Here is a 26,401-nt window from a genome sequence, read left to right as displayed (position 1 = left end):
TTAGCATTCACTGGGCCGTTCGCGACGTTTCGGCATGTTTTTGCCTTCTTCAGGCCGACCCAGTGTGTCTTGTCTTTGTCTCTCTGTTTTCTGTTTGCCTCTCTTGGCCTTTTATACTCTTGTTAGCTCCTCCCACTTGGGCTTTTTTAAGTTGACTTCTTGTCTTTTTCTTTTTCTGCTTTTCTTTCTATTTTACGTGACTTCTTGTCTTTCATATCTTTAGTTTTCTTACTATTTTTCTCTTTGTTTTCCCCTTGTTTTTTCTTGTCTTTCTGTGTTTACTCCATATTCAGACAAGGCGAGCAGGAGAAAGAAAACCAGCTTTCTAGAAATTTTAGTGCAAATTGCTGGAGTCAGATACATTTATTAGGATTGTCTCTTTATCTTTTTATGGCACCCCCTGTCTTTTTTGACATCCCGTCCTTTGTTCACTGTACTTTTGTTTATGGCACCCCCTTCCTTTAAATCCTTTCCGTGTGTATTTACATTATTTTCTTTGTTTTATCTTACGTGACTTCTTGTCTTTTTCTGTTTCTGTTTATCTTTCTTTCTTGTACGTGACTTCTTGTCTTTTTCTTTTTCTGACTACTTGTCTTTCTCTCTTGTACGTGACTTCTTGTCTTTTGCTTTTTCTGCTTATCTTTCTTTCTTGTACGTGACTTCTTGTCTTTTTCTTTTTCTACTTGTTTTTCTTTCTTACGTGACTTCTTGTCTTCGTTTTTTGTGTTAGGGACCCCCCTGTGGTTAGGGTTAGGGTAAGATAGAGGGCAGGGGCACCCCCAACCCCACGAGGCACTGGCTGGTTAGGTGTTAAGAAAAGAATCAGGCCACCAGCAAGCTGGTAGCCTGAGGTGCACGGGCCATCGATGGGGCCGGGTGGTGGTGTCCCTGCCCTGGTTCAAAAAATTGCCCATATCTAGGGTTTTAGTGCACATTTAGCATTCACTGGGCCGTTCGCGACGTTTCGGCATGTTTTTGCCTTCTTCAGGCCGACCCAGTGTGTCTTGTCTTTGTCTCTCTGTTTTCTGTTTGCCTCTCTTGGCCTTTTATACTCTTGTTAGCTCCTCCCACTTGGGCTTTTTTAAGTTGACTGCTTGTCCTTTTCTTTTTCTGACTTCTTGTCTTTTTCTTTTTCTGCTTTTCTTTCTATTTTACGTGACTTCTTGTCTTTCATATCTTTAGTTTTCTTACTATTTTTCTCTTTGTTTTCCCCTTGTTTTTTCTTGTCTTTCTGTGTTTACTCCATATTCAGACAAGGCGAGCAGGAGAAAGAAAACCAGCTTTCTAGAAATTTTAGTGCAAATTGCTGGAGTCAGATACATTTATTAGGATTGTCTCTTTATCTTTTTATGGCACCCCCTGTCTTTTTTGACATCCCGTCCTTTGTTCACTGTACTTTTGTTTATGGCACCCCCTTCCTTTAAATCCTTTCCGTGTGTATTTACATTATTTTCTTTGTTTTATCTTACGTGACTTCTTGTCTTTTTCTGTTTCTGCAGCAGGTTGGTACAGGAGCAGGCACCAGAAGCAGGCCTGTGGAGCACTATGTCATCTGCTCGGCCTTGCTTCAGGATGCACTGTACAATTCAATAGCAAGACCTCATGGGTTACCACAAAAAAAAACAGTGTCTTTCTGCCTCTGTCGTTCTCTTTGGTTTGTTTGAGCGCTTTGTTACACCCCGGCCTAGGCAACCGGGGTGCAACGTAGAAAAAATAAAAATAAGGGAAAAAAGAAAAAAAAAAAAAAAACAAAAAAAAACTACTACGGTTCTCCACAAAAATCCCAAAACGAAAGCATCGACACCTATTTACATCAAAGCAAAAATAAGACATTTATTTTCATCACCACACACAAGACGTCAAACTATTTACAACGGGGTGTCGAGCCTAGCAAGGGGAGAGAAACCGTGGTAGAAGGCACAGTACGAAAGATTCAAACAACTTTAAGGTCGATAAACATCTGGCAGCGTGGAAGAAAGAAACTGACAAGGTATCACCAGCAACTTGACAACACCTCTTCTCTCCCCTGGCTCTCCAGTGTGTAAGGACACCACCTTGTATGTCATATCTCAAAGTCACCCAGTGCCTCTCTGCCTAATAGGTCCTACCCTTCCCCTTCATCTTCATCAGTGCAAAAACTATCCATACACCAGCAAGTGAGTAACTGTAAGTTTTCAGCCATTTGAGCAAAGTCAGACACGCCACAGCTACCAAAGTCAGTATTTTGTTAAGTTTGGTGCCCCCAAGTCCTCAAAGCTCTTCATCACTTCTTAGTATTACTCAGTTGTCTCATCAAATCAGCTCATCAAAGAAATCTGTAAACAGCATTTAGCACCATTATGGCCTCCATCACGCAGTCATCCGAGCTCGAAATCCCAGACAACCACACACAAGACGTCAAACTATTTACAACGGGGGGGAAGATCGCGACCATGACACACTGAAACACAGGGTTTAAATACATAGAGGGAGCAATCAGGGAAGGGACAACAGGAGGGAAACACAGCTGGGGCAAATCAGAACTGACGAGACAAGGAAGTGTAAACTGAAAACATTGAGATAAGACAGACTTTCAAAGTAAAACAGGAAACACATTACAGTCACGCCTAAATCAAAACACTGACAACACCGAAACGTAACAGTTCCCCCCACCCAAAAATCAAACATGTAACCCCAAGTGAAATGTTTGATCAAAACAAACGAAGGCTGAAACGAAGGCAGACGAAGCTGATGGAGGCTGGAGCGGTCCCACTGACCCTCCAGCAGACGACGAAGGCTGGAGCGGTCCCACGGACCCTCCAGCGAAGGCGGATGAAGGCTGGAGCGGTCCCACGGACCCTCCAGCGACGACAAAGGCTGGGGCGGTCCCACGGACCCTCCCCCCCAGCGAAGGCGGATGAAGGCAGACGAAGCTGATGGAGGCTGGAGCGGTCCCACGGACCCTCCAGCAGACGACGAAGGCTGGTGCGGTCCCCCGGACCCTCCAGCAGAAGCGGATGAAGGCTGGAGCGGTCACTTGGACGCTCCAGCGAAGGCGGATGAGCAGCCCACCAGCTGCACACACGGACACGCAGCCCACCAGCTGCACACACGGACACGCAGCCCACCAGCTGCACACACGGACACGCAGCCCACCAGCTGCACACACGGACACGCAGCCCACCAGCTGCACACACGGACACGCAGCCCACCAGCTGCAGAAGGCTGGAGCGGTCCCTCGGATCCTCCAGCGAAAGCGGATGAAGGCTGGAGCGGTCACTTGGACGCTCCAGCGAAGGCGGATGAGCAGCTCACCAGCTGCACACACAGACACGCAGCCCACCAGCTGCAGAAGGCTGGAGCGGTCCCTCGGATCCTCCAGCGAAGGCGGATGAAGGCTGAAGCGGTCCCTCCAACGGACCCTCCAGCGAAGACGGACGAAGGCTGATGAAGGCTGGAGCGGTCCCACTGACCCTCCAGCAGACGACGAAGGCTGGAGCGGTCCCTTGGACCCTCCAGCGGAGACGGACGGCTGAAGCGAAGGCAGATGAAACTGATGAAGGCTGGAGCGGTCCCACTGACCCTCCAGCAGACGACGAAGGCTGGAGCGGTCCCTCGGACCCTCCAGCGATCCCGGACGAAGGCTGGAGCGGTCCCACGGACCCTCCAGCGATCCCGGACGAGCCCCCATATGTTACACCCCGGCCTAGGCAACCGGGGTGCAACGTAGAAAAAATAAAAATAAGGGAAAAAAGAAAAAAAAAAAAAAAACAAAAAAAAACTACTACGGTTCTCCACAAAAATCCCAAAACGAAAGCATCGACACCTATTTACATCAAAGCAAAAATAAGACATTTATTTTCATCACCACACACAAGACGTCAAACTATTTACAACGGGGGGGAAGATCGCGACCATGACACACTGAAACACAGGGTTTAAATACATAGAGGGAGCAATCAGGGAAGGGACAACAGGAGGGAAACACAGCTGGGGCAAATCAGAACTGACGAGACAAGGAAGCGTAAACTGAAAACATTGAGATAAGACAGACTTTCAAAGTAAAACAGGAAACACATTACAGTCACGCCTAAATCAAAACACTGACAACACCGAAACGTAACAGCTTGTTTTTTAAATACACAGCAAGTGTCTCTCTCTCTCTCTCTCTGTCTGTCTCTCTGTCACACACACACACACACACACACACACACAGAAGCAGAGCAGCTGCTGTGCCACTGGGATTGAACAAGAGGTGCTCCCTCTGCTGGCTCAATGCGGTACAAAGTGTCTGAAGGAGTTATACCGGCGAAAATAACATCTTTCAATTGCATGTTTGGTCCACAGGATGGCGCCTAGAATGTTAAGGTTCAAAATTGAGGAAAGAGAGTACACACCACCCATGGTCCAGAGGATCTTGGTCCAACAATGATTTTAATGAACACACGTGTGGGAAGACACTCTGTACGCAGACAGCCAGTAGTCCTCGACTTAATCAAAGCATGAACAGATATTTTATAGCATCAGGGTTTGTTTACTGACGCCCCTTCATGCGTCACCGGTACATTTTATACATAGATCAGATCAACACCATCATGACTTTTCACCCAGAAAATCATCTTCTATTTTCATGGCTAGCCCTTCCTGTCTACCTTTCAGTTCTTGTCTTGTTCCTCTTTCTTGCCGAGACAACAAGGAACGGTTCCTCTTTTACCGAGACACTTTTGCAGTTACAACCAGACATGAGTAATCTCTCCTCTAAATAAATTTAACTCATGTGTGTGTGTGTCACGACCTCACATGCTCTTTGTGTCACCTCTTCACCTACTATCTGTGTCTCGTCCTCAAATGCTCTTTCTCAATTCACCTGTTGCACTTCTGACCTTTTACCAGACCAGAAGCTCACTGAGACTATGTGTATGTCTTCTACTAAATAAATGTTTTAACCAAGAACCTCTACTAAAACCTTAATATAAAATGATCTGATATATAAGTGTTTTGTAAGCATGTATTGCAATTCCTTCTATGTTCTAGTTTTCCCTCAGCATGGATCATCTAGACACTCTCACTAGTTGAAGCTTAAGACCTTTAAAGAACCTGAACATCAACTCAAATAAGCACAGATATGCAATATGTATAAAATAGTTATAACTGCACCTGGAATACAAAGTTAATTTAATACCTGTGTGCATAAAACCTTAAAGCCTTCTTAAAGCTATCTGTTACATTGTTAAAGCCTCGTCTTAGCCTGCTGCTCAAAATAACTTCCTGCTTTCACTTCTGCATACAACTTCCTGTCAGCCTGCAACTCAGTCTTTCTGAAAGAGACACTGTTTAACCCCTGAATGCAATATAAACTCCAGATTATATTATTAATGCAATGGTAATGATGACAATTATTTAACAATAGCAGTAAAATAATTTCCCTGCTCCACACTCCCTCTCTCGACCACCGGACGAAGCCCCCAAATGTTACAGTTATGCTTGGGTGTCCTGTAAGAAAATTCCAAAGACAGACAAAGCTAACCAGCCCAACAACAACCTTCTTTACTCCTCCAAAAACTACTTCTTACCACCATGCAGTTCAGGCAAGTACTGAGAAAAAGGAAAAAACAAAACAAAATGTCTTAATTTGAAAAAGCATTAATTAGATACGCAGATGGATCTTTTTCTTTTTTTTCCTTTTTTCTTTTTTTTTTTTTTAAACTGCCGTGCCAATACAAAACAAAAACAATACAAGCTTGTGTGCTCGTGCTCTTTTGTTCTTCAAAGTTTTCTATACCTCATAACTGATGCATAAAAATACAAGAGCAGTCTACTAAAAACAAACAAAAAAGATAGTAAGAGTAGAAAGTTGAGCAACAGTATGTAGAATGTAACCTTGTCTTCCAACTAAATCTTGGCTTCCTTCTCCCAATCACATCTTCACTGTCTTTACCTCTGCTGTTATTCCCCTTGCCATGTACAAACTCAGTTGTTGTCACCTCAAATATAAGGAGGCAGCTCCTGTTTTTGTCAAGCACAAATGTGTCATCAAAGGATGGTCAAAAACAGCACCGTTAATGAGTAGTACAGCTGCTGTGCCACTGGGATTGAACAAGAGGTGCTCCCTCTGCTGGCTCAATGCGGTACAAAGTGTCTGAAGGAGTTATACCGGCGAAAATAACATCTTTCAATTGCATGTTTGGTCCACAGGATGGCGCCTAGCTGGCAAGTCCTGTACATTGCATATTAAAAGTTGTTGCAAGTGCACTCACATGTATTTTTTGTGTAAAAGAGACACACACACACACACACACACACGCACACACACGCACACACACGCACACACACACGCTCAATGGAGTATAAAATAAAGACCGGGGCAGTTCTCTCACTGGAGTCTCTTAGAGTGGAGGCTGCCCTTGCTAGCAAGAAGTTCTGTGTGTTTCTCTTCTCTGAGTCTTTACTGAAGAAGTGTTTTATAACATTTTCCTTAACAACTGACATGTGTTTTTTGTGTAAAAGAGAGGGAGACACACACACACACACACACTCACACTCACAGGCTCAGAGATGAGGGAAAAACAACAGAAATCAGGATAGATTTTAATGTCAGGAGATGCCCTGTGATGCTGGGGCCATTGTGTAAGATTGGAATGTGTACCAGTGGCTGGTGGGTGGTCCTTGAAGGTCCCGGGAGGAGGCGGCGAGGAGGCAGCGGGTGGCTGGGCTTGAGCTGTGGATCAGGGACGTCATTAATTCTGCCTGGTGCTGCGTGTGCCCTGTGCAGCTTGGATGTCTGCCGCTGACGCTCTGTGGTTCCTGTTCTGCTGATCTCCTGGTCCACACACGGCTTCAGGGTGTACTGTACAAGGGGAGAAGAAATGCATCATTGGTTACCAAAATAAAACAGTGTCTTTCTGCCTGTGTCATTCTGTTTGGTTTCTTTGAGCGTTTGTTTCTTAAATACACAGCAAGTGTCACTCTCTCTCTCTCTCTGTCACACACACACACACACACACACACACACACACACACACACACACACACACACACACACACACAGACACTGTGAGGTCTGCAGTTCAAAATTTGAATCTCAGAGCTTGGTGTTTTTGTCTCCCTCCAGTGGACAAATGCAGGTATGATGAGGGTTGGTTAGGTTAGGGGGTAATAGCCAGAGCTTGACGGAATAAAATGGAATAACTGGGAAAGTAAGTGTCGTAGAGGGATGAAAGTGGTGTCTACGTGGGGATTTTCTGCCGCTCCGCACGCGCTGGTGAAGACCCCATGTCGATAGCACCAACGGTTCTGGACTTGGTGTAAATGGGTCCAAATTTGACGGAATAAAAAGGTCAAAGTGGCAGATAGGAGTGTCCGATCGGGCCGATTCCACCACCACTGTACTCAGCAGGCCCTGCCGGGTCGTTAGACACGCAGCATGGCAGGGATCGGTGACATAACATGTAGCAGTTTCCCTTCACAGAAGCGTCTGCAGCAGGTGGGTGGAGGAGGAGGCAGCAGAACCAGGCCTTTGGAGCACTGTGTCATCTCCTGGTCCTGATGCTTTGAATCTCCCTCTCTGTCTGTCTGTCTGTCTGTCTGTCACACACACACACACACACACAGAAGCTGGTCAAGTGCTGTGCAACTGGGATTGCACCTGTCGTCCACAGGAGGGCGCCTAGCTGGGAAGTCCAGTACATTCCATATTAAAGTTGTTGCAAGTGCATTTTTTGTGTAAAAGACAGACACACACACACACACACACACACACACACACACACAGTAAGGTCTGAAGTGCAAAATTTGAATTACATTCCTTTGTATCTCTCCCTCTCTCTCTCTCTCTCTCTCTCTCTCTGTCTCTCTCTCTCTCTCTCTCTCTCTCTCTGTCAACACACACACACACACACACACACACACACACACTGTAAGGTCTGAAGTGCAAAATTTGAATTACATTCCTTTGTATCTCTCCCTCTCTCTCTCTCTCTCTGTCTCTCTCTCTCTCTCTCTGTCAACACACACACACACACACACACGCACACACACACGCTCAATGGAGTATAAAATAAAGACCGGGGCAGTTCTCTCACTGGAGTCTCTTAGAGTGGAGGCTGCCCTTGCTAGCAAGAAGTTCTGTGTGTTTCTCTTCTCTGAGTCTTTACTGAAGAAGTGTTTTATAACATTTTCCTTAACAACTGACATGTGTTTTTTGTGTAAAAGAGAGAGAGACACACACACACACACACACACACACTCACACTCACACTCAGCGGCTCAGAGATGAGGGAAAAACAACAGAAATCAGGATAGATTTTAATGTCAGGAGATGCCCTGTGATGCTGGGGCCATTGTTTGTGTAAGATTGGAATGTGTACCAGTGGCTGGTGGGTGGTCCTTGAAGGTCCCAGGAGGAGGCGGCGAGGAGGCAGCGGGTGGCTGGGCTTCGGCCTTGGCCCAGGAACGTCATTTATTCTGCGTGGTGCCGCGTGTGCCCTGTGCAGCTTCGATGTGTGCGGCTGACGCTCTGTGGTTCCTGTTCCTGTCATAAAAGGCCCTGTACAAGGGGATAAGAAATGCATCATTGGTTACCAAAATAAAACAGTGTCTTTCTGCCTGTGTCATTCTGTTTGGTTTCTTTGAGCGTTTGTTTCTTAAATACACAGCAAGTGTCACTCTCTCTCTCTCTCTCTCTGTCACACACACACACACACACACACACACCAAAGCACACACACCAAAGCGCGCACACACACACACACACACACCAAAGCGCGCACACACACACACACACACACACACACACAGACACAGACACTGTGAGGTTTGCAGTGCAAAATTTGAATTTTAGTGCATGGTGATTTGTCTCCCTCCAGTGGCCCACGGCAGGTATGATGAGGCTTAAATGATAGGTTATGGGGAAAAAGCCAGGAGAGGATGGGACAAAAGTGGAATAACTGAAAAAGTAAGAGGTGTAGAGGGCTGATGTTGGTGTCTAGGTGGGGGTTTTGGTGGGTGCCGGACGCTGTGGCGAAGAGGCCACGCCGATGGCTTCTTCGGTTCTGGAGATATGGCGAATCGGACCAAAAAGGATGGGACAAAACGGTCCCAGTCGGAGAAAGGAAGGTGCAGAGGGCCTGGGTCCACCACCACTGTACTCAGCAGGCCCTGCCGGGTCGTTCGACACGCAGCATGGCAGGGATCGGTGACATAACATGTAGCAGTTTCCCTTCACAGAAGCGTCTGCAGCAGGTGGGTGGAGGAGGAGGCAGCAGAACCAGGCCTTTGGAGCACTGTGTCATCTCCTGGTCCTGATGCTTTGAATCTCCCTCTCTGTCTGTCTGTCTGTCTGTCTGTCTGTCACACACACACACACACACACAGAAGCTGGTCAAGTGCTGTGCAACTGGGATTGCACCTGTCGTCCACAGGAGGGCGCCTAGCTGGGAAGTCCAGTACATTCCATATTAAAGTTGTTGCAAGTGCATTTTTTGTGTAAAAGACAGACACACACACACACACACACACACACACACAGTAAGGTCTGAAGTGCAAAATTTGAATTACATTCCTTTGTATCTCTCCCTCTCTCTCTCTCTCTCTCTCTCTCTCTCTCTCTCTGTCTCTCTCTCTCTCTCTCTGTCAACACACACACACACACACACACTCACACACACCAAAGCACACAGACAGAAGCTGGTCACAACTGCTGTGCAACTGGGATTGAACCAGGGGGGCTCCCTCTGCTGGCTCAATGCGGTACAAAGTGTCAGAAGCTGTTAGATATCTGCTTTTGACAATCAATTGCACCTGTCATCCACAGGAGGGCGCCTAGCTGGGAAGTCCAGTACATTCCATATTAAAGTTGTTGCAAGTGCATTTTTTGTGTAAAAGACAGACACACACACACACACACACACACACACACACACACACACACACACTGTAAGGTCTGAAGTGCAAAATTTGAATTACATTCCTTTGTATCTCTCCCTCTCTCTCTCTCTCTCTCTCTCTCTGTCTCTCTCTCTCTCTCTCTCTCTCTGTCAACACACACACACACACACACACACACACACACACACACACACACACACTCAATGGAGTATAAAATAAAGACCGGGGCAGTTCTCTCACTGGAGTCTCTTAGAGTGGAGGCTGCCCTTGCTAGCAAGAAGTTCTGTGTGTTTCTCTTCTCTGAGTCTTTACTGAAGAAGTGTTTTATAACATTTTCCTTAACAACTGACATGTGTTTTTTGTGTAAAAGAGAGAGAGACACACACACACACACACACACACACACACACACACACACACACACACACACACTCACACTCACACTCACACTCACAGGCTCAGAGATGAGGGAAAAACAACAGAAATCAGGATAGATTTTAATGTCAGGAGATGCCCTGTGATGCTGGGGCCATTGTGTAAGATTGGAATGTGTACCAGTGGCTGGTGGGTGGTCCTTGAAGGTCCCGGGAGGAGGCGGCGAGGAGGCAGCGGGTGGCTGGGCTTGAGCTGTGGATCAGGGACGTCATTAATTCTGCCTGGTGCTGCGTGTGCCCTGTGCAGCTTGGATGTCTGCCGCTGACGCTCTGTGGTTCCTGTTCTGCTGATCTCCTGGTCCACACACGGCTTCAGGGTGTACTGTACAAGGGGAGAAGAAATGCATCATTGGTTACCAAAATAAAACAGTGTCTTTCTGCCTGTGTCATTCTGTTTGGTTTCTTTGAGCGTTTGTTTCTTAAATACACAGCAAGTGTCACTCTCTCTCTCTCTCTGTCACACACACACACACACACACACACACACACACACACACACACACACACACACACACAGACACTGTGAGGTCTGCAGTTCAAAATTTGAATCTCAGAGCTTGGTGTTTTTGTCTCCCTCCAGTGGACAAATGCAGGTATGATGAGGGTTGGTTAGGTTAGGGGGTAATAGCCAGAGCTTGACGGAATAAAATGGAATAACTGGGAAAGTAAGTGTCGTAGAGGGATGAAAGTGGTGTCTACGGGGGGGTTTCGGGGTGCTCCGGACACCCTGGTGAAGACCCCATGTCGATAGCACCAACGGTTCTGGACTTGGTGTAAATGGGTCCAAATTTGACGGAATAAAAAGGTCAAAGTGGCAGATAGGAGTGTCCGATCGGGCCGATTCCACCACCACTGTACTCAGCAGGCCCTGCCGGGTCGTTAGACACGCAGCATGGCAGGGATCGGTGACATAACATGTAGCAGTTTCCCTTCACAGAAGCGTCTGCAGCAGGTGGGTGGAGGAGGAGGCAGCAGAACCAGGCCTTTGGAGCACTGTGTCATCTCCTGGTCCTGATGCTTTGAATCTCCCTCTCTGTCTGTCTGTCTGTCTGTCTGTCACACACACACACACACACACAGAAGCTGGTCAAGTGCTGTGCAACTGGGATTGCACCTGTCGTCCACAGGAGGGCGCCTAGCTGGGAAGTCCAGTACATTCCATATTAAAGTTGTTGCAAGTGCATTTTTTGTGTAAAAGACAGACACACACACACACACACACACACACACACACACACAGTAAGGTCTGAAGTGCAAAATTTGAATTACATTCCTTTGTATCTCTCCCTCTCTCTCTCTCTCTCTCTCTCTCTCTCTCTCTCTGTCTCTCTCTCTCTCTCTCTGTCAACACACACACACACACACACACTCACACACACCAAAGCACACAGACAGAAGCTGGTCACAACTGCTGTGCAACTGGGATTGAACCAGGGGGGCTCCCTCTGCTGGCTCAATGCGGTACAAAGTGTCAGAAGCTGTTAGATATCTGCTTTTGACAATCAATTGCACCTGTCATCCACAGGAGGGCGCCTAGCTGGGAAGTCCAGTACATTCCATATTAAAGTTGTTGCAAGTGCATTTTTTGTGTAAAAGACAGACACACACACACACACACACACACACACTGTAAGGTCTGAAGTGCAAAATTTGAATTACATTCCTTTGTATCTCTCCCTCTCTCTCTCTCTCTCTCTCTCTCTCTGTCTCTCTCTCTCTCTCTCTCTCTCTCTCTGTCAACACACACACACACACACACACACACACACACACACTGTAAGGTCTGAAGTGCAAAATTTGAATTACATTCCTTTGTATCTCTCCCTCTCTCTCTCTCTCTCTGTCTCTCTCTCTCTCTCTCTGTCAACACACACACACACACACACACGCACACACACACGCTCAATGGAGTATAAAATAAAGACCGGGGCAGTTCTCTCACTGGAGTCTCTTAGAGTGGAGGCTGCCCTTGCTAGCAAGAAGTTCTGTGTGTTTCTCTTCTCTGAGTCTTTACTGAAGAAGTGTTTTATAACATTTTCCTTAACAACTGACATGTGTTTTTTGTGTAAAAGAGAGAGAGACACACACACACACACACACACACACACACACACACACACACACACACACTCAGCGGCTCAGAGATGAGGGAAAAACAACAGAAATCAGGATAGATTTTAATGTCAGGAGATGCCCTGTGATGCTGGGGCCATTGTGTAAGATTGGAATGTGTACCAGTGGCTGGTGGGTGGTCCTTGAAGGTCCCAGGAGGAGGCGGCGAGGAGGCAGCGGGTGGCTGGGCTTCGGCCTTGGCCCAGGAACGTCATTTATTCTGCGTGGTGCCGCGTGTGCCCTGTGCAGCTTCGATGTGTGCGGCTGACGCTCTGTGGTTCCTGTTCCTGTCATAAAAGGCCCTGTACAAGGGGATAAGAAATGCATCATTGGTTACCAAAATAAAACAGTGTCTTTCTGCCTGTGTCATTCTGTTTGGTTTCTTTGAGCGTTTGTTTCTTAAATACACAGCAAGTGTCACTCTCTCTCTCTCTCTCTCTGTCACACACACACACACACACACACACCAAAGCACACACACCAAAGCGCGCACACACACACACACACACACCAAAGCGCGCACACACACACACACACACACACACACACACAGACACAGACACTGTGAGGTTTGCAGTGCAAAATTTGAATTTTAGTGCATGGTGATTTGTCTCCCTCCAGTGGCCCACGGCAGGTATGATGAGGCTTAAATGATAGGTTATGGGGAAAAAGCCAGGAGAGGATGGGACAAAAGTGGAATAACTGAAAAAGTAAGAGGTGTAGAGGGCTGATGTTGGTGTCTAGGTGGGGGTTTTGGTGGGTGCCGGACGCTGTGGCGAAGAGGCCACGCCGATGGCTTCTTCGGTTCTGGAGATATGGCGAATCGGACCAAAAAGGATGGGACAAAACGGTCCCAGTCGGAGAAAGGAAGGTGCAGAGGGCCTGGGTCCACCACCACTGTACTCAGCAGGCCCTGCCGGGTCGTTCGACACGCAGCATGGCAGGGATCGGTGACATAACATGTAGCAGTTTCCCTTCACAGAAGCGTCTGCAGCAGGTGGGTGGAGGAGGAGGCAGCAGAACCAGGCCTTTGGAGCACTGTGTCATCTCCTGGTCCTGATGCTTTGAATCTCCCTCTCTGTCTGTCTGTCTGTCTGTCTGTCTGTCACACACACACACACACACACAGAAGCTGGTCAAGTGCTGTGCAACTGGGATTGCACCTGTCGTCCACAGGAGGGCGCCTAGCTGGGAAGTCCAGTACATTCCATATTAAAGTTGTTGCAAGTGCATTTTTTGTGTAAAAGACAGACACACACACACACACACACACACACACACAGTAAGGTCTGAAGTGCAAAATTTGAATTACATTCCTTTGTATCTCTCCCTCTCTCTCTCTCTCTCTCTCTCTCTCTCTCTCTCTGTCTCTCTCTCTCTCTCTCTGTCAACACACACACACACACACACACACACTCACACACACCAAAGCACACAGACAGAAGCTGGTCACAACTGCTGTGCAACTGGGATTGAACCAGGGGGGCTCCCTCTGCTGGCTCAATGCGGTACAAAGTGTCAGAAGCTGTTAGATATCTGCTTTTGACAATCAATTGCACCTGTCATCCACAGGAGGGCGCCTAGCTGGGAAGTCCAGTACATTCCATATTAAAGTTGTTGCAAGTGCATTTTTTGTGTAAAAGACAGACACACACACACACACACACACACACACACACACACACACACACACACACTGTAAGGTCTGAAGTGCAAAATTTGAATTACATTCCTTTGTATCTCTCCCTCTCTCTCTCTCTCTCTCTCTCTCTGTCTCTCTCTCTCTCTCTCTCTCTCTGTCAACACACACACACACACACACACACACACACACACACACACTGTAAGGTCTGAAGTGCAAAATTTGAATTACATTCCTTTGTATCTCTCCCTCTCTCTCACTCTGTCTCTCTCTCTCTCTCTCTCTCTCTCTGTCAACACACACACACACACACACACACACACACTCACACTGTAAGGTCTGAAGTGCAAAATTTGAATTACATTCCTTTGTATCTCTCCCTCTCTCTCACTCTGTCTCTCTCTCTCTCTCTCTCTCTCTCTGTCAACACACACACACACACACACACACACACACACACACACACACACAAGCTGGTCAGCTGCTTTGCAACTCAATGCGGTACAAATCGACTTGTGTGCCTCTTTTTCTCTTTGGGTTTTCTGTGTGTTTTTTAAAATTTTTAAATCCACAGCAAGTGTCTCTCTCTCTCTGTCTGTCTCTCTGTCACACACACACACACACACACACACACACACACACACACACTGTAAGGTCTGAAGTGCAAAATTTGAATTACATTCCTTTGTATCTCTCCCTCTCTCTCTCCCTCTCTCTCTCTCTCTCTGTCTCTCTCTCTCTCTCTCTCTGTCAACACACACACACACACACACACACACACACACACACACACACGCTCAATGGAGTATAAAATAAAGACCGGGGCAGTTCTCTCACTGGAGTCTCTTAGAGTGGAGGCTGCCCTTGCTAGCAAGAAGTTCTGTGTGTTTCTCTTCTCTGAGTCTTTACTGAAGAAGTGTTTTATAACATTTTCCTTAACAACTGACATGTGTTTTTTGTGTAAAAGAGAGAGAGACACACACACACACACACACACTCACACTCAGCGGCTCAGAGATGAGGGAAAAACAACAGAAATCAGGATAGATTTTAATGTCAGGAGATGCCCTGTGATGCTGGGGCCATTGTGTAAGATTGGAATGTGTACCAGTGGCTGGTGGGTGGTCCTTGAAGGTCCCGGGAGGAGGCGGCGAGGAGGCAGCGGGTGGCTGGGCTTGAGCTGTGGATCAGGGACGTCATTAATTCTGCCTGGTGCTGCGTGTGCCCTGTGCAGCTTGGATGTCTGCCGCTGACGCTCTGTGGTTCCTGTTCCTGTCATAAAAGGCCCTGTACAAGGGGAGAAGAAATGCATCATTGGTTACCACAAATAAAACAGTGTCTTTCTGCCTGTGTCATTCTGTTTGGTTTCTTTGAGCGTTTGTTTCTTAAATACACAGCAAGTGTCACTCTCTCTCTCTCTCTCTGTCACACACACACACACACACACACACACACACACCAAAGCACACACACACACACACACACCAAAGCACGCACACACACACACACACACACACACACACACACACACACACAGACACTGTGAGGTCTGCAGTTCAAAATTTGAATCTCAGAGCTTGGTGTTTTTGTCTCCCTCCAGTGGACAAATGCAGGTATGATTAGGGTTGGTTAGGGATGAGGAAAGAGAAAGGGGACCCAGCAGCCGCTGGACCCCCTTGGAGGCACGCTCACGACGAATGAAGTGGGCAGACGTCCCCCGTTCAAAAAATTGCCCATATAGGGTGATAATTGGCCAATGCGCATCGTTGGGCCTTCGCGACGTTTCGGCGTATTTGTGCCTTTTTCAAGCTGGCCCAACGTGTCTTCTGTTTCTGTTTCTTGCCTGTCTCGGCTTTTATATACTCTCTGTCTCCACCCACTTTGGGCTTTCTGTTTTCTTTCTTTTCTTTATATTTCTGTTTCTCTGTTTGTTCTTTAACTTTCTTATATTTCTCAACTTGTACGTTTTCTTTTCTTATTTCTCAACTTGTACGTTTTCTTTTTCTTATTCTTTCTTTAACTTTTTCATTCTGTTTATATTTTTAATTTTTAAATGGCACCCCCTGCTTTATTGACATCCCGTCCTGTATTTTTCCTCTCTGGCACCCCCTTCTCATTTGTCCTTTCCAGTTCTACGGCTTTTACGTGTTTCTTCCATTTCTCAACTTGTACGTTTTTCTTTTTCTTATTTCACAACTTGTACGTTTTCTGTTTCTTATGACTGGATAAGGGGTGAATGATAGGACGGGGCACTAGTTTTGGTTTCACAAAGCCATTGGTCACCCCCAGATTGTGAGCAGCAACAGTCTCCCCGTTGACCACTCGAAACAAAGTGAATTCGGAAGACAGAGTGTGCATGACCATCGGGAGGTCTCGCTCTCGAACCAGGATGAAGTCCGTCTGATACGTCGACAGCATGAAAACAGAAATGTTGTGGTCGGCCAGTGGTGCGATGACTGATTTAGCGATTTTGGTGACTCCTATGGGTTGTGAAGTGGATGTGTTGCTACCTCCTGACACCACGTTAAGGGCCACCCACGTGGCGTCGGCAACGCTGATGTGCTCCGACTGGGGCAGCTCTTTAAATCCTTCCTCGTCGACGATGATGGTATAGTCCTCTGGAGTCTCTGTCAAACTGAAAAACTTGCATCTTGTTTTGGAGGCCAGGAAGGCGAGTTTTATTAATCCGTGAGTGCAAATCTGGATCCCTTCTTTCTCTATACTCGCCACTTTCAAGCTGTGCTCTAAAATATGAAGCTCCATCTTTTACGTCTTCTCATTTGAGGAAGGACTAAAATGGGTTAGGGTGGGGAAGATAATCCCTTCTCCGAAAGGAAAAGGAGCGTGCACGGTCCATCCCTCCCTGCGGCCCTCCGTACCCGTCCCAGAAGACTTGGCGGTCACGTTGGCGGCGGCGGCCATAGCATACCACCGTCCAGCCGTCGTCCATGGCGTCCAGAATTTTTTTCTTCTTTTCTTTTTTCCAAAAAAAATTAAATGTGCTTCAAAAAATATTTATTTAATTTTAATGTGAACAAAAAACGCTTTCCAAAATGTGGAAAGGAAAAAGTCACGTAAAAACAGTAAACAACAAAAGAAGGTGTGCCAAAAAAAACTGTTTATTTAAAAATAAACACAAAAAACACAACGTTTCGACCGTACACGGTCTTCTTCAGGTGTGGCACACAGAAAACTGTAAGCTAGGTTAGCTGGCAACAGTTGGACTGGCAGAGATGTGCTCTCATCGAGTGCCGAGTGGAAAATGAGCTCCTGTGTGAGCTCCGCCTTTTATATTCTCCCCTCGGCTTTCATACAAAAACATCTGCACGTATCAAGAGCGTATTACAAACATATTTTCTCACAAATGAGTCATTAACAGTGATTTCCCTGCGCCCTGAAAGAACAGAAGTTGTGAATTCACAGAAGTGGAACTCTTAAATGAAATGTTGCCTGGGACAACTGCAGATCAGATACAAGGATCCTCAGATAAAGTGCGTTCCATCGAGAGCGTGTGGTATGGACGGCACTCGCAGTAATTAGCACCAGTCACCAAGCTGTGGTGACTGGTGGAAGTTGCATATCTCCACATCAAAAACATTGTTCAGTTGAACAGAGTCTTCTGGGCAGTAGGAGAGTCAAAAGCAACAATATAGGAATAAAGGACTTTTTTCAAACACTGGTAACACTACTGACATTTAAGGAAGAAATTTACATGCTGTGATTCTGAAAAGCAACAGTGTTCCCAACAATTTCGTAACAGCGATGCAAACTGAGTGGACTGGTAAAAGGATGTTTCCTTTTGAGTAGTCCTGTAAAAATACAGTCTTGGAGTGCAATGAGAAAAAGCCACGGTGCCACAGCAGGCCAGTGCTCGGCCCAGTAACAAAGTCATAGTGGCTGTAAATGGAGAGTCTCTGGAAAGGGCAGCTTATTCAGAAATGCAGCATATCACTGTGCCATCGGGCCTCAACATCTCTGGTCTGAGGAGCACGAGCAGGAAGACTCATAAGCGATGAAGCAGGTTGAAGGCAGCTGACATAACAAACGACCAACATTTCAGTCCACCTCCACACTCGTGCCTTTACTTCTCCATCCAACCTCCTCTGGAGTTCAGACCTTCTGCCTGTTTTCAAGTTTGGTCCTTAACAGGTGGACCACAGTTCCACGGTTCCCACTGGTGGACTTCAGCCGACCGGCAGCATGCGAGCATTGCCGTTGAACTCCTCCTCCGCCTCACAGTCCCATCTTTATGAACGCACCAGCCTTCCAGTACCCAGGGACCGTCAGGGATGAACATGCAGGTGACTTTCTTCTGCTTCATGCCACCTGCTGGAGACAGCAGGTCTGGGGTGTTGACATCCAGTGGCTCCTCCACCTCGAAACATTTCTTGCACTCTAGCACGGGCTGCTGCGGCCTCTCCATCAGGGCTTTGACACAGTACTGGACGTAGCCGAACTTCCCCTTGTATGACGACACCAGTTGCCCTTGCTGAGGGAGCTCGAATCCAAACGTGTACTCGTACTTGTTGCCAGGTCTCAACACCACAGAGCCGTCAGAGTCTGTGGGCTGGTCTTGCAGCCGCAGGACCGTTTCATGTCTGAGGTACTCGGCCTCCTGTCGGCACCGCTGCTTGCCTTTAGCGTACTCCACCTTGGCGCAGCCCAGACCCAGAAGCTTCAGCGCGGACACCCGCATCATTAGGGTTAGGGCGTTGGTTACGGCCCCGTCCCCCCTGGGGGGGACCGAGGAATGCGCGGTCCTTCCCTCCTGGGTTAGGATTATGGTGATAGCAGGCCACCAGGGGCCTGAGTGCACTGTCCATCAATGGGGGCCGGGAGGTGGAGACCCTGCCCAGCAGGTCCAAAAATTACCCATGTCTTGGGTTAGATCTTTCTTATCTCCGTCAGGACAAGTTCTGTGAGGTTTTCACACTCGCCTATTGAATCAGTCAGATGGGTCAGTCTGTTCTGGTCCACCTTCAGGATGGACAGCTGTTTCAGAGACCCTATGCTGTCCGGGACGACCTCCAGCAGGTTCTGTGTGAGCAGCAGGTCTGTGAGAGCCAGGAGGCCATTCAGCTCTGACGGGAGCTCCTCCAGACGATTCTCCGACACATCCAGACACACCAACCTACGAAGGTTTCCCAGCTCTGGTGGTAATGAGGACAACTGGTTACGGTCCAGCCACAGCTCCCTTAGGTTGGGGAGAGCGCCGAGGGTATCCGGCAAAACTTCCAGTTCATTGCTGCCCAGGTCCAGCTGTTCCAGTTTCACCAGGAAAGAGAGCGACGTGGGCAGAGACTTCAACAGGTTCTCCCTGAGCTCCAACGTCACCAGGTTGGCCAAATTTCCAATGTCATTGGGCAACATCTGTAATGACACATCATTGAGGGCCAGGTGAGCGAGCGCTCGGAGTTCAGTGAAACCATCCGGCAATCTGGAGAGGGGGTTTCCACTGAAGTCTGCAATCTCCAAGGCCCTGCAAAACTTAATGCTCTCTGGGATCTCAGAAATATCGTTCCTGGAGATGTCCAATTCCACCAGTTGCATGAAGTTAGCCACCTCAGGCGGGAGTCTCTGGATCTCATTGTCGCTCAGGCCAAGTTTCCGGAGGTTCAGTAGTCTGAAGAAAGGCTTTGGTAGCTCTTTGAGTTGATTGGCATCAAGGAGAAGCTCCTCCAAACTGCGGCTGTATCGAAATATTTCATCAGGAACCGTCTGCAAGTTGCAATGCCGCTTGTCCACCGACTCGACGTGGCGGTTGCAGCGCCACAGGGGGATACACTTCAGCATGTCCGGCCGCCGGAGGGGAGGGGGGTCTGGTTAGGGGGTTAGGGTTTAGGTGATAACAGGCCACCAAGGGCCTGACTGCACTGTCCATCAATGGGGGCCGGGAGGTGGAGACCCTGCCCGGCGGTTCCAAAAATTACCCATGTCTTGGGTTTGAGAGCTAATGGGCTATCGCGAGACGTTTCGGCATAGAAGTGCCTTCTTCAGTCGAGCCCAGGTGAATAAGTGTTTTCCTTTTTGTTTCTTTCCTTTATACAGGCTTTATTTTAACAGGTAAGTTTTTTCTTTCCTTTATACAGGCTTTATTTTAACAGGTAAGTTTTTTTCTAGGGTTGTGCCCTCCCACCCCGATCGACTGGCAAACGTGGCCTGCCATCAGAGGGCTGCCGCCGGGCCCGGCACCTTCGCCGGCGCCTTCGGGCGGTCAGCTCCTCCGGCCCGCAGGCTCGCCTCTAGCGCTGGCCGGGGGTTACAGCGCGAAGGTCGAAGGGGGTGGTGGTTCTCGGACCCCGCCCTGTCCTCCCCACGCTTCCCCCCCCCGCCAGACGCGATCGCTCGGTAGCGAGACCAAGACGCCCGGTCTGTCCCGGTGGTCATACCACGGCGGGCCTCGTCGCAGAGTGGGTAGGCAAACCCAGAGTTTGCCCACCCCGCGAGGGCGACGGGGCCCCGTCCGGCAAACACGGTTTCTCGAACCCTCGCCCCGGTCCACACGTGCGTCCGGAAAGCCTCGCCCTGGTCGACAGGCCTCAGTAGCCCCGAGCGAGCGCGTGCGTGCGCGCCGCTGCCGCCGCCTGAGGGGCTACCTGGTTGATCCTGCCAGTAGCATATGCTTGTCTCAAAGATTAAGCCATGCAGGTCTAAGTACACGCGGCCGGTACAGTGAAACTGCGAATGGCTCATTAAATCAGTTATGGTTCCTTTGATCGCTCATCCGTTACTTGGATAACTGTGGCAATTCTAGAGCTAATACATGCAAATGAGCGCTGACCCTCCGGGTATGCGTGCATTTATCAGACCCAAAACCCATGCGGGGCGTCCTCTCGGGGGTTAGGGGTCTTGGAATTTCACGTCTCAAAAAAAAAAAAAAAAATAAGCGAGGCACTTTGAAGGAAGACTTCTTGCTTCTGCTGTAGCTCTGGTTTTGTGACAACTTTTTATTGTTTTGTTGATGATGGGGTTAGGTGTTAAGAAAAGAATCAGGCCACCAGCAAGCTGGTAGCCTGAGGTGCACGGGCCATCGATGGGGCCGGGTGGTGGTGTCCCTGCCCTGGTTCAAAAAATTGCCCATATCTAGGGTTTTAGTGCACATTTAGCATTCACTGGGCCGTTCGCGACGTTTCGGCATGTTTTTGCCTTCTTCAGGCCGACCCAGTGTGTCTTGTCTTTGTCTCTCTGTTTTCTGTTTGCCTCTCTTGGCCTTTTATACTCTTGTTAGCTCCTCCCACTTGGGCTTTTTTAAGTTGACTTCTTGTCTTTTTCTTTTTCTGCTTTTCTTTCTATTTTACGTGACTTCTTGTCTTTCATATCTTTAGTTTTCTTACTATTTTTCTCTTTGTTTTCCCCTTGTTTTTTCTTGTCTTTCTGTGTTTACTCCATATTCAGACAAGGCGAGCAGGAGAAAGAAAACCAGCTTTCTAGAAATTTTAGTGCAAATTGCTGGAGTCAGATACATTTATTAGGATTGTCTCTTTATCTTTTTATGGCACCCCCTGTCTTTTTTGACATCCCGTCCTTTGTTCACTGTACTTTTGTTTATGGCACCCCCTTCCTTTAAATCCTTTCCGTGTGTATTTACATTATTTTCTTTGTTTTATCTTACGTGACTTCTTGTCTTTTTCTGTTTCTGTTTATCTTTCTTTCTTGTACGTGACTTCTTGTCTTTTTCTTTTTCTGACTACTTGTCTTTCTCTCTTGTACGTGACTTCTTGTCTTTTGCTTTTTCTGCTTATCTTTCTTTCTTGTACGTGACTTCTTGTCTTTTTCTTTTTCTACTTGTTTTTCTTTCTTACGTGACTTCTTGTCTTCGTTTTTTGTGTTAGGGACCCCCCTGTGGTTAGGGTTAGGGTAAGATAGAGGGCAGGGGCACCCCCAACCCCACGAGGCACTGGCTGGTTAGGTGTTAAGAAAAGAATCAGGCCACCAGCAAGCTGGTAGCCTGAGGTGCACGGGCCATCGATGGGGCCGGGTGGTGGTGTCCCTGCCCTGGTTCAAAAAATTGCCCATATCTAGGGTTTTAGTGCACATTTAGCATTCACTGGGCCGTTCGCGACGTTTCGGCATGTTTTTGCCTTCTTCAGGCCGACCCAGTGTGTCTTGTCTTTGTCTCTCTGTTTTCTGTTTGCCTCTCTTGGCCTTTTATACTCTTGTTAGCTCCTCCCACTTGGGCTTTTTTAAGTTGACTGCTTGTCCTTTTCTTTTTCTGACTTCTTGTCTTTTTCTTTTTCTGCTTTTCTTTCTATTTTACGTGACTTCTTGTCTTTCATATCTTTAGTTTTCTTACTATTTTTCTCTTTGTTTTCCCCTTGTTTTTTCTTGTCTTTCTGTGTTTACTCCATATTCAGACAAGGCGAGCAGGAGAAAGAAAACCAGCTTTCTAGAAATTTTAGTGCAAATTGCTGGAGTCAGATACATTTATTAGGATTGTCTCTTTATCTTTTTATGGCACCCCCTGTCTTTTTTGACATCCCGTCCTTTGTTCACTGTACTTTTGTTTATGGCACCCCCTTCCTTTAAATCCTTTCCGTGTGTATTTACATTATTTTCTTTGTTTTATCTTACGTGACTTCTTGTCTTTTTCTGTTTCTGCAGCAGGTTGGTACAGGAGCAGGCACCAGAAGCAGGCCTGTGGAGCACTATGTCATCTGCTCGGCCTTGCTTCAGGATGCACTGTACAATTCAATAGCAAGACCTCATGGGTTACCACAAAAAAAAACAGTGTCTTTCTGCCTCTGTCGTTCTCTTTGGTTTGTTTGAGCGCTTTGTTACACCCCGGCCTAGGCAACCGGGGTGCAACGTAGAAAAAATAAAAATAAGGGAAAAAAGAAAAAAAAAAAAAAAACAAAAAAAAACTACTACGGTTCTCCACAAAAATCCCAAAACGAAAGCATCGACACCTATTTACATCAAAGCAAAAATAAGACATTTATTTTCATCACCACACACAAGACGTCAAACTATTTACAACGGGGTGTCGAGCCTAGCAAGGGGAGAGAAACCGTGGTAGAAGGCACAGTACGAAAGATTCAAACAACTTTAAGGTCGATAAACATCTGGCAGCGTGGAAGAAAGAAACTGACAAGGTATCACCAGCAACTTGACAACACCTCTTCTCTCCCCTGGCTCTCCAGTGTGTAAGGACACCACCTTGTATGTCATATCTCAAAGTCACCCAGTGCCTCTCTGCCTAATAGGTCCTACCCTTCCCCTTCATCTTCATCAGTGCAAAAACTATCCATACACCAGCAAGTGAGTAACTGTAAGTTTTCAGCCATTTGAGCAAAGTCAGACACGCCACAGCTACCAAAGTCAGTATTTTGTTAAGTTTGGTGCCCCCAAGTCCTCAAAGCTCTTCATCACTTCTTAGTATTACTCAGTTGTCTCATCAAATCAGCTCATCAAAGAAATCTGTAAACAGCATTTAGCACCATTATGGCCTCCATCACGCAGTCATCCGAGCTCGAAATCCCAGACAACCACACACAAGACGTCAAACTATTTACAACGGGGGGGAAGATCGCGACCATGACACACTGAAACACAGGGTTTAAATACATAGAGGGAGCAATCAGGGAAGGGACAACAGGAGGGAAACACAGCTGGGGCAAATCAGAACTGACGAGACAAGGAAGTGTAAACTGAAAACATTGAGATAAGACAGACTTTCAAAGTAAAACAGGAAACACATTACAGTCACGCCTAAATCAAAACACTGACAACACCGAAACGTAACAGTTCCCCCCACCCAAAAATCAAACATGTAACCCCAAGTGAAATGTTTGATCAAAACAAACGAAGGCTGAAACGAAGGCAGACGAAGCTGATGGAGGCTGGAGCGGTCCCACTGACCCTCCAGCAGACGACGAAGGCTGGAGCGGTCCCACGGACCCTCCAGCGAAGGCGGATGAAGGCTGGAGCGGTCCCACGGACCCTCCAGCGACGACAAAGGCTGGGGCGGTCCCACGGACCCTCCCCCCCAGCGAAGGCGGATGAAGGCAGACGAAGCTGATGGAGGCTGGAGCGGTCCCACGGACCCTCCAGCAGACGACGAAGGCTGGTGCGGTCCCCCGGACCCTCCAGCAGAAGCGGATGAAGGCTGGAGCGGTCACTTGGACGCTCCAGCGAAGGCGGATGAGCAGCCCACCAGCTGCACACACGGACACGCAGCCCACCAGCTGCACACACGGACACGCAGCCCACCAGCTGCACACACGGACACGCAGCCCACCAGCTGCACACACGGACACGCAGCCCACCAGCTGCACACACGGACACGCAGCCCACCAGCTGCAGAAGGCTGGAGCGGTCCCTCGGATCCTCCAGCGAAAGCGGATGAAGGCTGGAGCGGTCACTTGGACGCTCCAGCGAAGGCGGATGAGCAGCTCACCAGCTGCACACACAGACACGCAGCCCACCAGCTGCAGAAGGCTGGAGCGGTCCCTCGGATCCTCCAGCGAAGGCGGATGAAGGCTGAAGCGGTCCCTCCAACGGACCCTCCAGCGAAGACGGACGAAGGCTGATGAAGGCTGGAGCGGTCCCACTGACCCTCCAGCAGACGACGAAGGCTGGAGCGGTCCCTTGGACCCTCCAGCGGAGACGGACGGCTGAAGCGAAGGCAGATGAAACTGATGAAGGCTGGAGCGGTCCCACTGACCCTCCAGCAGACGACGAAGGCTGGAGCGGTCCCTCGGACCCTCCAGCGATCCCGGACGAAGGCTGGAGCGGTCCCACGGACCCTCCAGCGATCCCGGACGAGCCCCCATATGTTACACCCCGGCCTAGGCAACCGGGGTGCAACGTAGAAAAAATAAAAATAAGGGAAAAAAGAAAAAAAAAAAAAAAACAAAAAAAAACTACTACGGTTCTCCACAAAAATCCCAAAACGAAAGCATCGACACCTATTTACATCAAAGCAAAAATAAGACATTTATTTTCATCACCACACACAAGACGTCAAACTATTTACAACGGGGGGGAAGATCGCGACCATGACACACTGAAACACAGGGTTTAAATACATAGAGGGAGCAATCAGGGAAGGGACAACAGGAGGGAAACACAGCTGGGGCAAATCAGAACTGACGAGACAAGGAAGCGTAAACTGAAAACATTGAGATAAGACAGACTTTCAAAGTAAAACAGGAAACACATTACAGTCACGCCTAAATCAAAACACTGACAACACCGAAACGTAACAGCTTGTTTTTTAAATACACAGCAAGTGTCTCTCTCTCTCTCTCTCTGTCTGTCTCTCTGTCACACACACACACACACACACACACACACAGAAGCAGAGCAGCTGCTGTGCCACTGGGATTGAACAAGAGGTGCTCCCTCTGCTGGCTCAATGCGGTACAAAGTGTCTGAAGGAGTTATACCGGCGAAAATAACATCTTTCAATTGCATGTTTGGTCCACAGGATGGCGCCTAGAATGTTAAGGTTCAAAATTGAGGAAAGAGAGTACACACCACCCATGGTCCAGAGGATCTTGGTCCAACAATGATTTTAATGAACACACGTGTGGGAAGACACTCTGTACGCAGACAGCCAGTAGTCCTCGACTTAATCAAAGCATGAACAGATATTTTATAGCATCAGGGTTTGTTTACTGACGCCCCTTCATGCGTCACCGGTACATTTTATACATAGATCAGATCAACACCATCATGACTTTTCACCCAGAAAATCATCTTCTATTTTCATGGCTAGCCCTTCCTGTCTACCTTTCAGTTCTTGTCTTGTTCCTCTTTCTTGCCGAGACAACAAGGAACGGTTCCTCTTTTACCGAGACACTTTTGCAGTTACAACCAGACATGAGTAATCTCTCCTCTAAATAAATTTAACTCATGTGTGTGTGTGTCACGACCTCACATGCTCTTTGTGTCACCTCTTCACCTACTATCTGTGTCTCGTCCTCAAATGCTCTTTCTCAATTCACCTGTTGCACTTCTGACCTTTTACCAGACCAGAAGCTCACTGAGACTATGTGTATGTCTTCTACTAAATAAATGTTTTAACCAAGAACCTCTACTAAAACCTTAATATAAAATGATCTGATATATAAGTGTTTTGTAAGCATGTATTGCAATTCCTTCTATGTTCTAGTTTTCCCTCAGCATGGATCATCTAGACACTCTCACTAGTTGAAGCTTAAGACCTTTAAAGAACCTGAACATCAACTCAAATAAGCACAGATATGCAATATGTATAAAATAGTTATAACTGCACCTGGAATACAAAGTTAATTTAATACCTGTGTGCATAAAACCTTAAAGCCTTCTTAAAGCTATCTGTTACATTGTTAAAGCCTCGTCTTAGCCTGCTGCTCAAAATAACTTC

At 47.6% G+C, this 26,401-nt stretch overlaps 1 protein-coding gene and 2 pseudogenes across 1 annotated transcript; all 3 read right to left on the bottom strand.

The window, feature by feature from the left end:
- Positions 1-15,608: 15,608 nt before the first annotated feature.
- Positions 15,609-17,092, bottom strand: LOC146679410 (cytosolic arginine sensor for mTORC1 subunit 2 pseudogene; annotated as a pseudogene).
- A 640-nt stretch (positions 17,093-17,732) lies between these two features.
- Positions 17,733-20,905, bottom strand: LOC146679408 (uncharacterized). Its single transcript, XM_085450469.1, has one exon. It carries the CDS (start codon positions 19,843-19,845, stop codon positions 18,937-18,939), a length of 909 nt encoding a protein of 302 aa, XP_085306595.1. The 5' UTR covers positions 19,846-20,905; the 3' UTR covers positions 17,733-18,936.
- Positions 18,182-18,748, bottom strand: LOC146679409 (thioredoxin-interacting protein pseudogene; annotated as a pseudogene).
- Positions 20,906-26,401: the final 5,496 nt, after the last annotated feature.

The sequence above is a fragment of the Copadichromis virginalis genome, unplaced genomic scaffold (genome assembly GCF_057382275.1).
Source record: "Copadichromis virginalis isolate Kocher_CV1m ecotype Utaka unplaced genomic scaffold, C_Virginalis_male_GT1.1 unmapped_scaffold_3, whole genome shotgun sequence".
Taxonomy (NCBI): Eukaryota; Metazoa; Chordata; class Actinopteri; order Cichliformes; family Cichlidae; genus Copadichromis; species Copadichromis virginalis.
This window is presented reverse-complemented; position numbering and strand designations above follow the sequence as displayed.

Coding starts and splice junctions, on each gene's coding strand:
- LOC146679408 (XM_085450469.1), bottom strand. CDS start 19,845: ATGCTGAAGTGTATCCCCCTGTGGCGCTGCAACCGCCACGTCGAGTCG.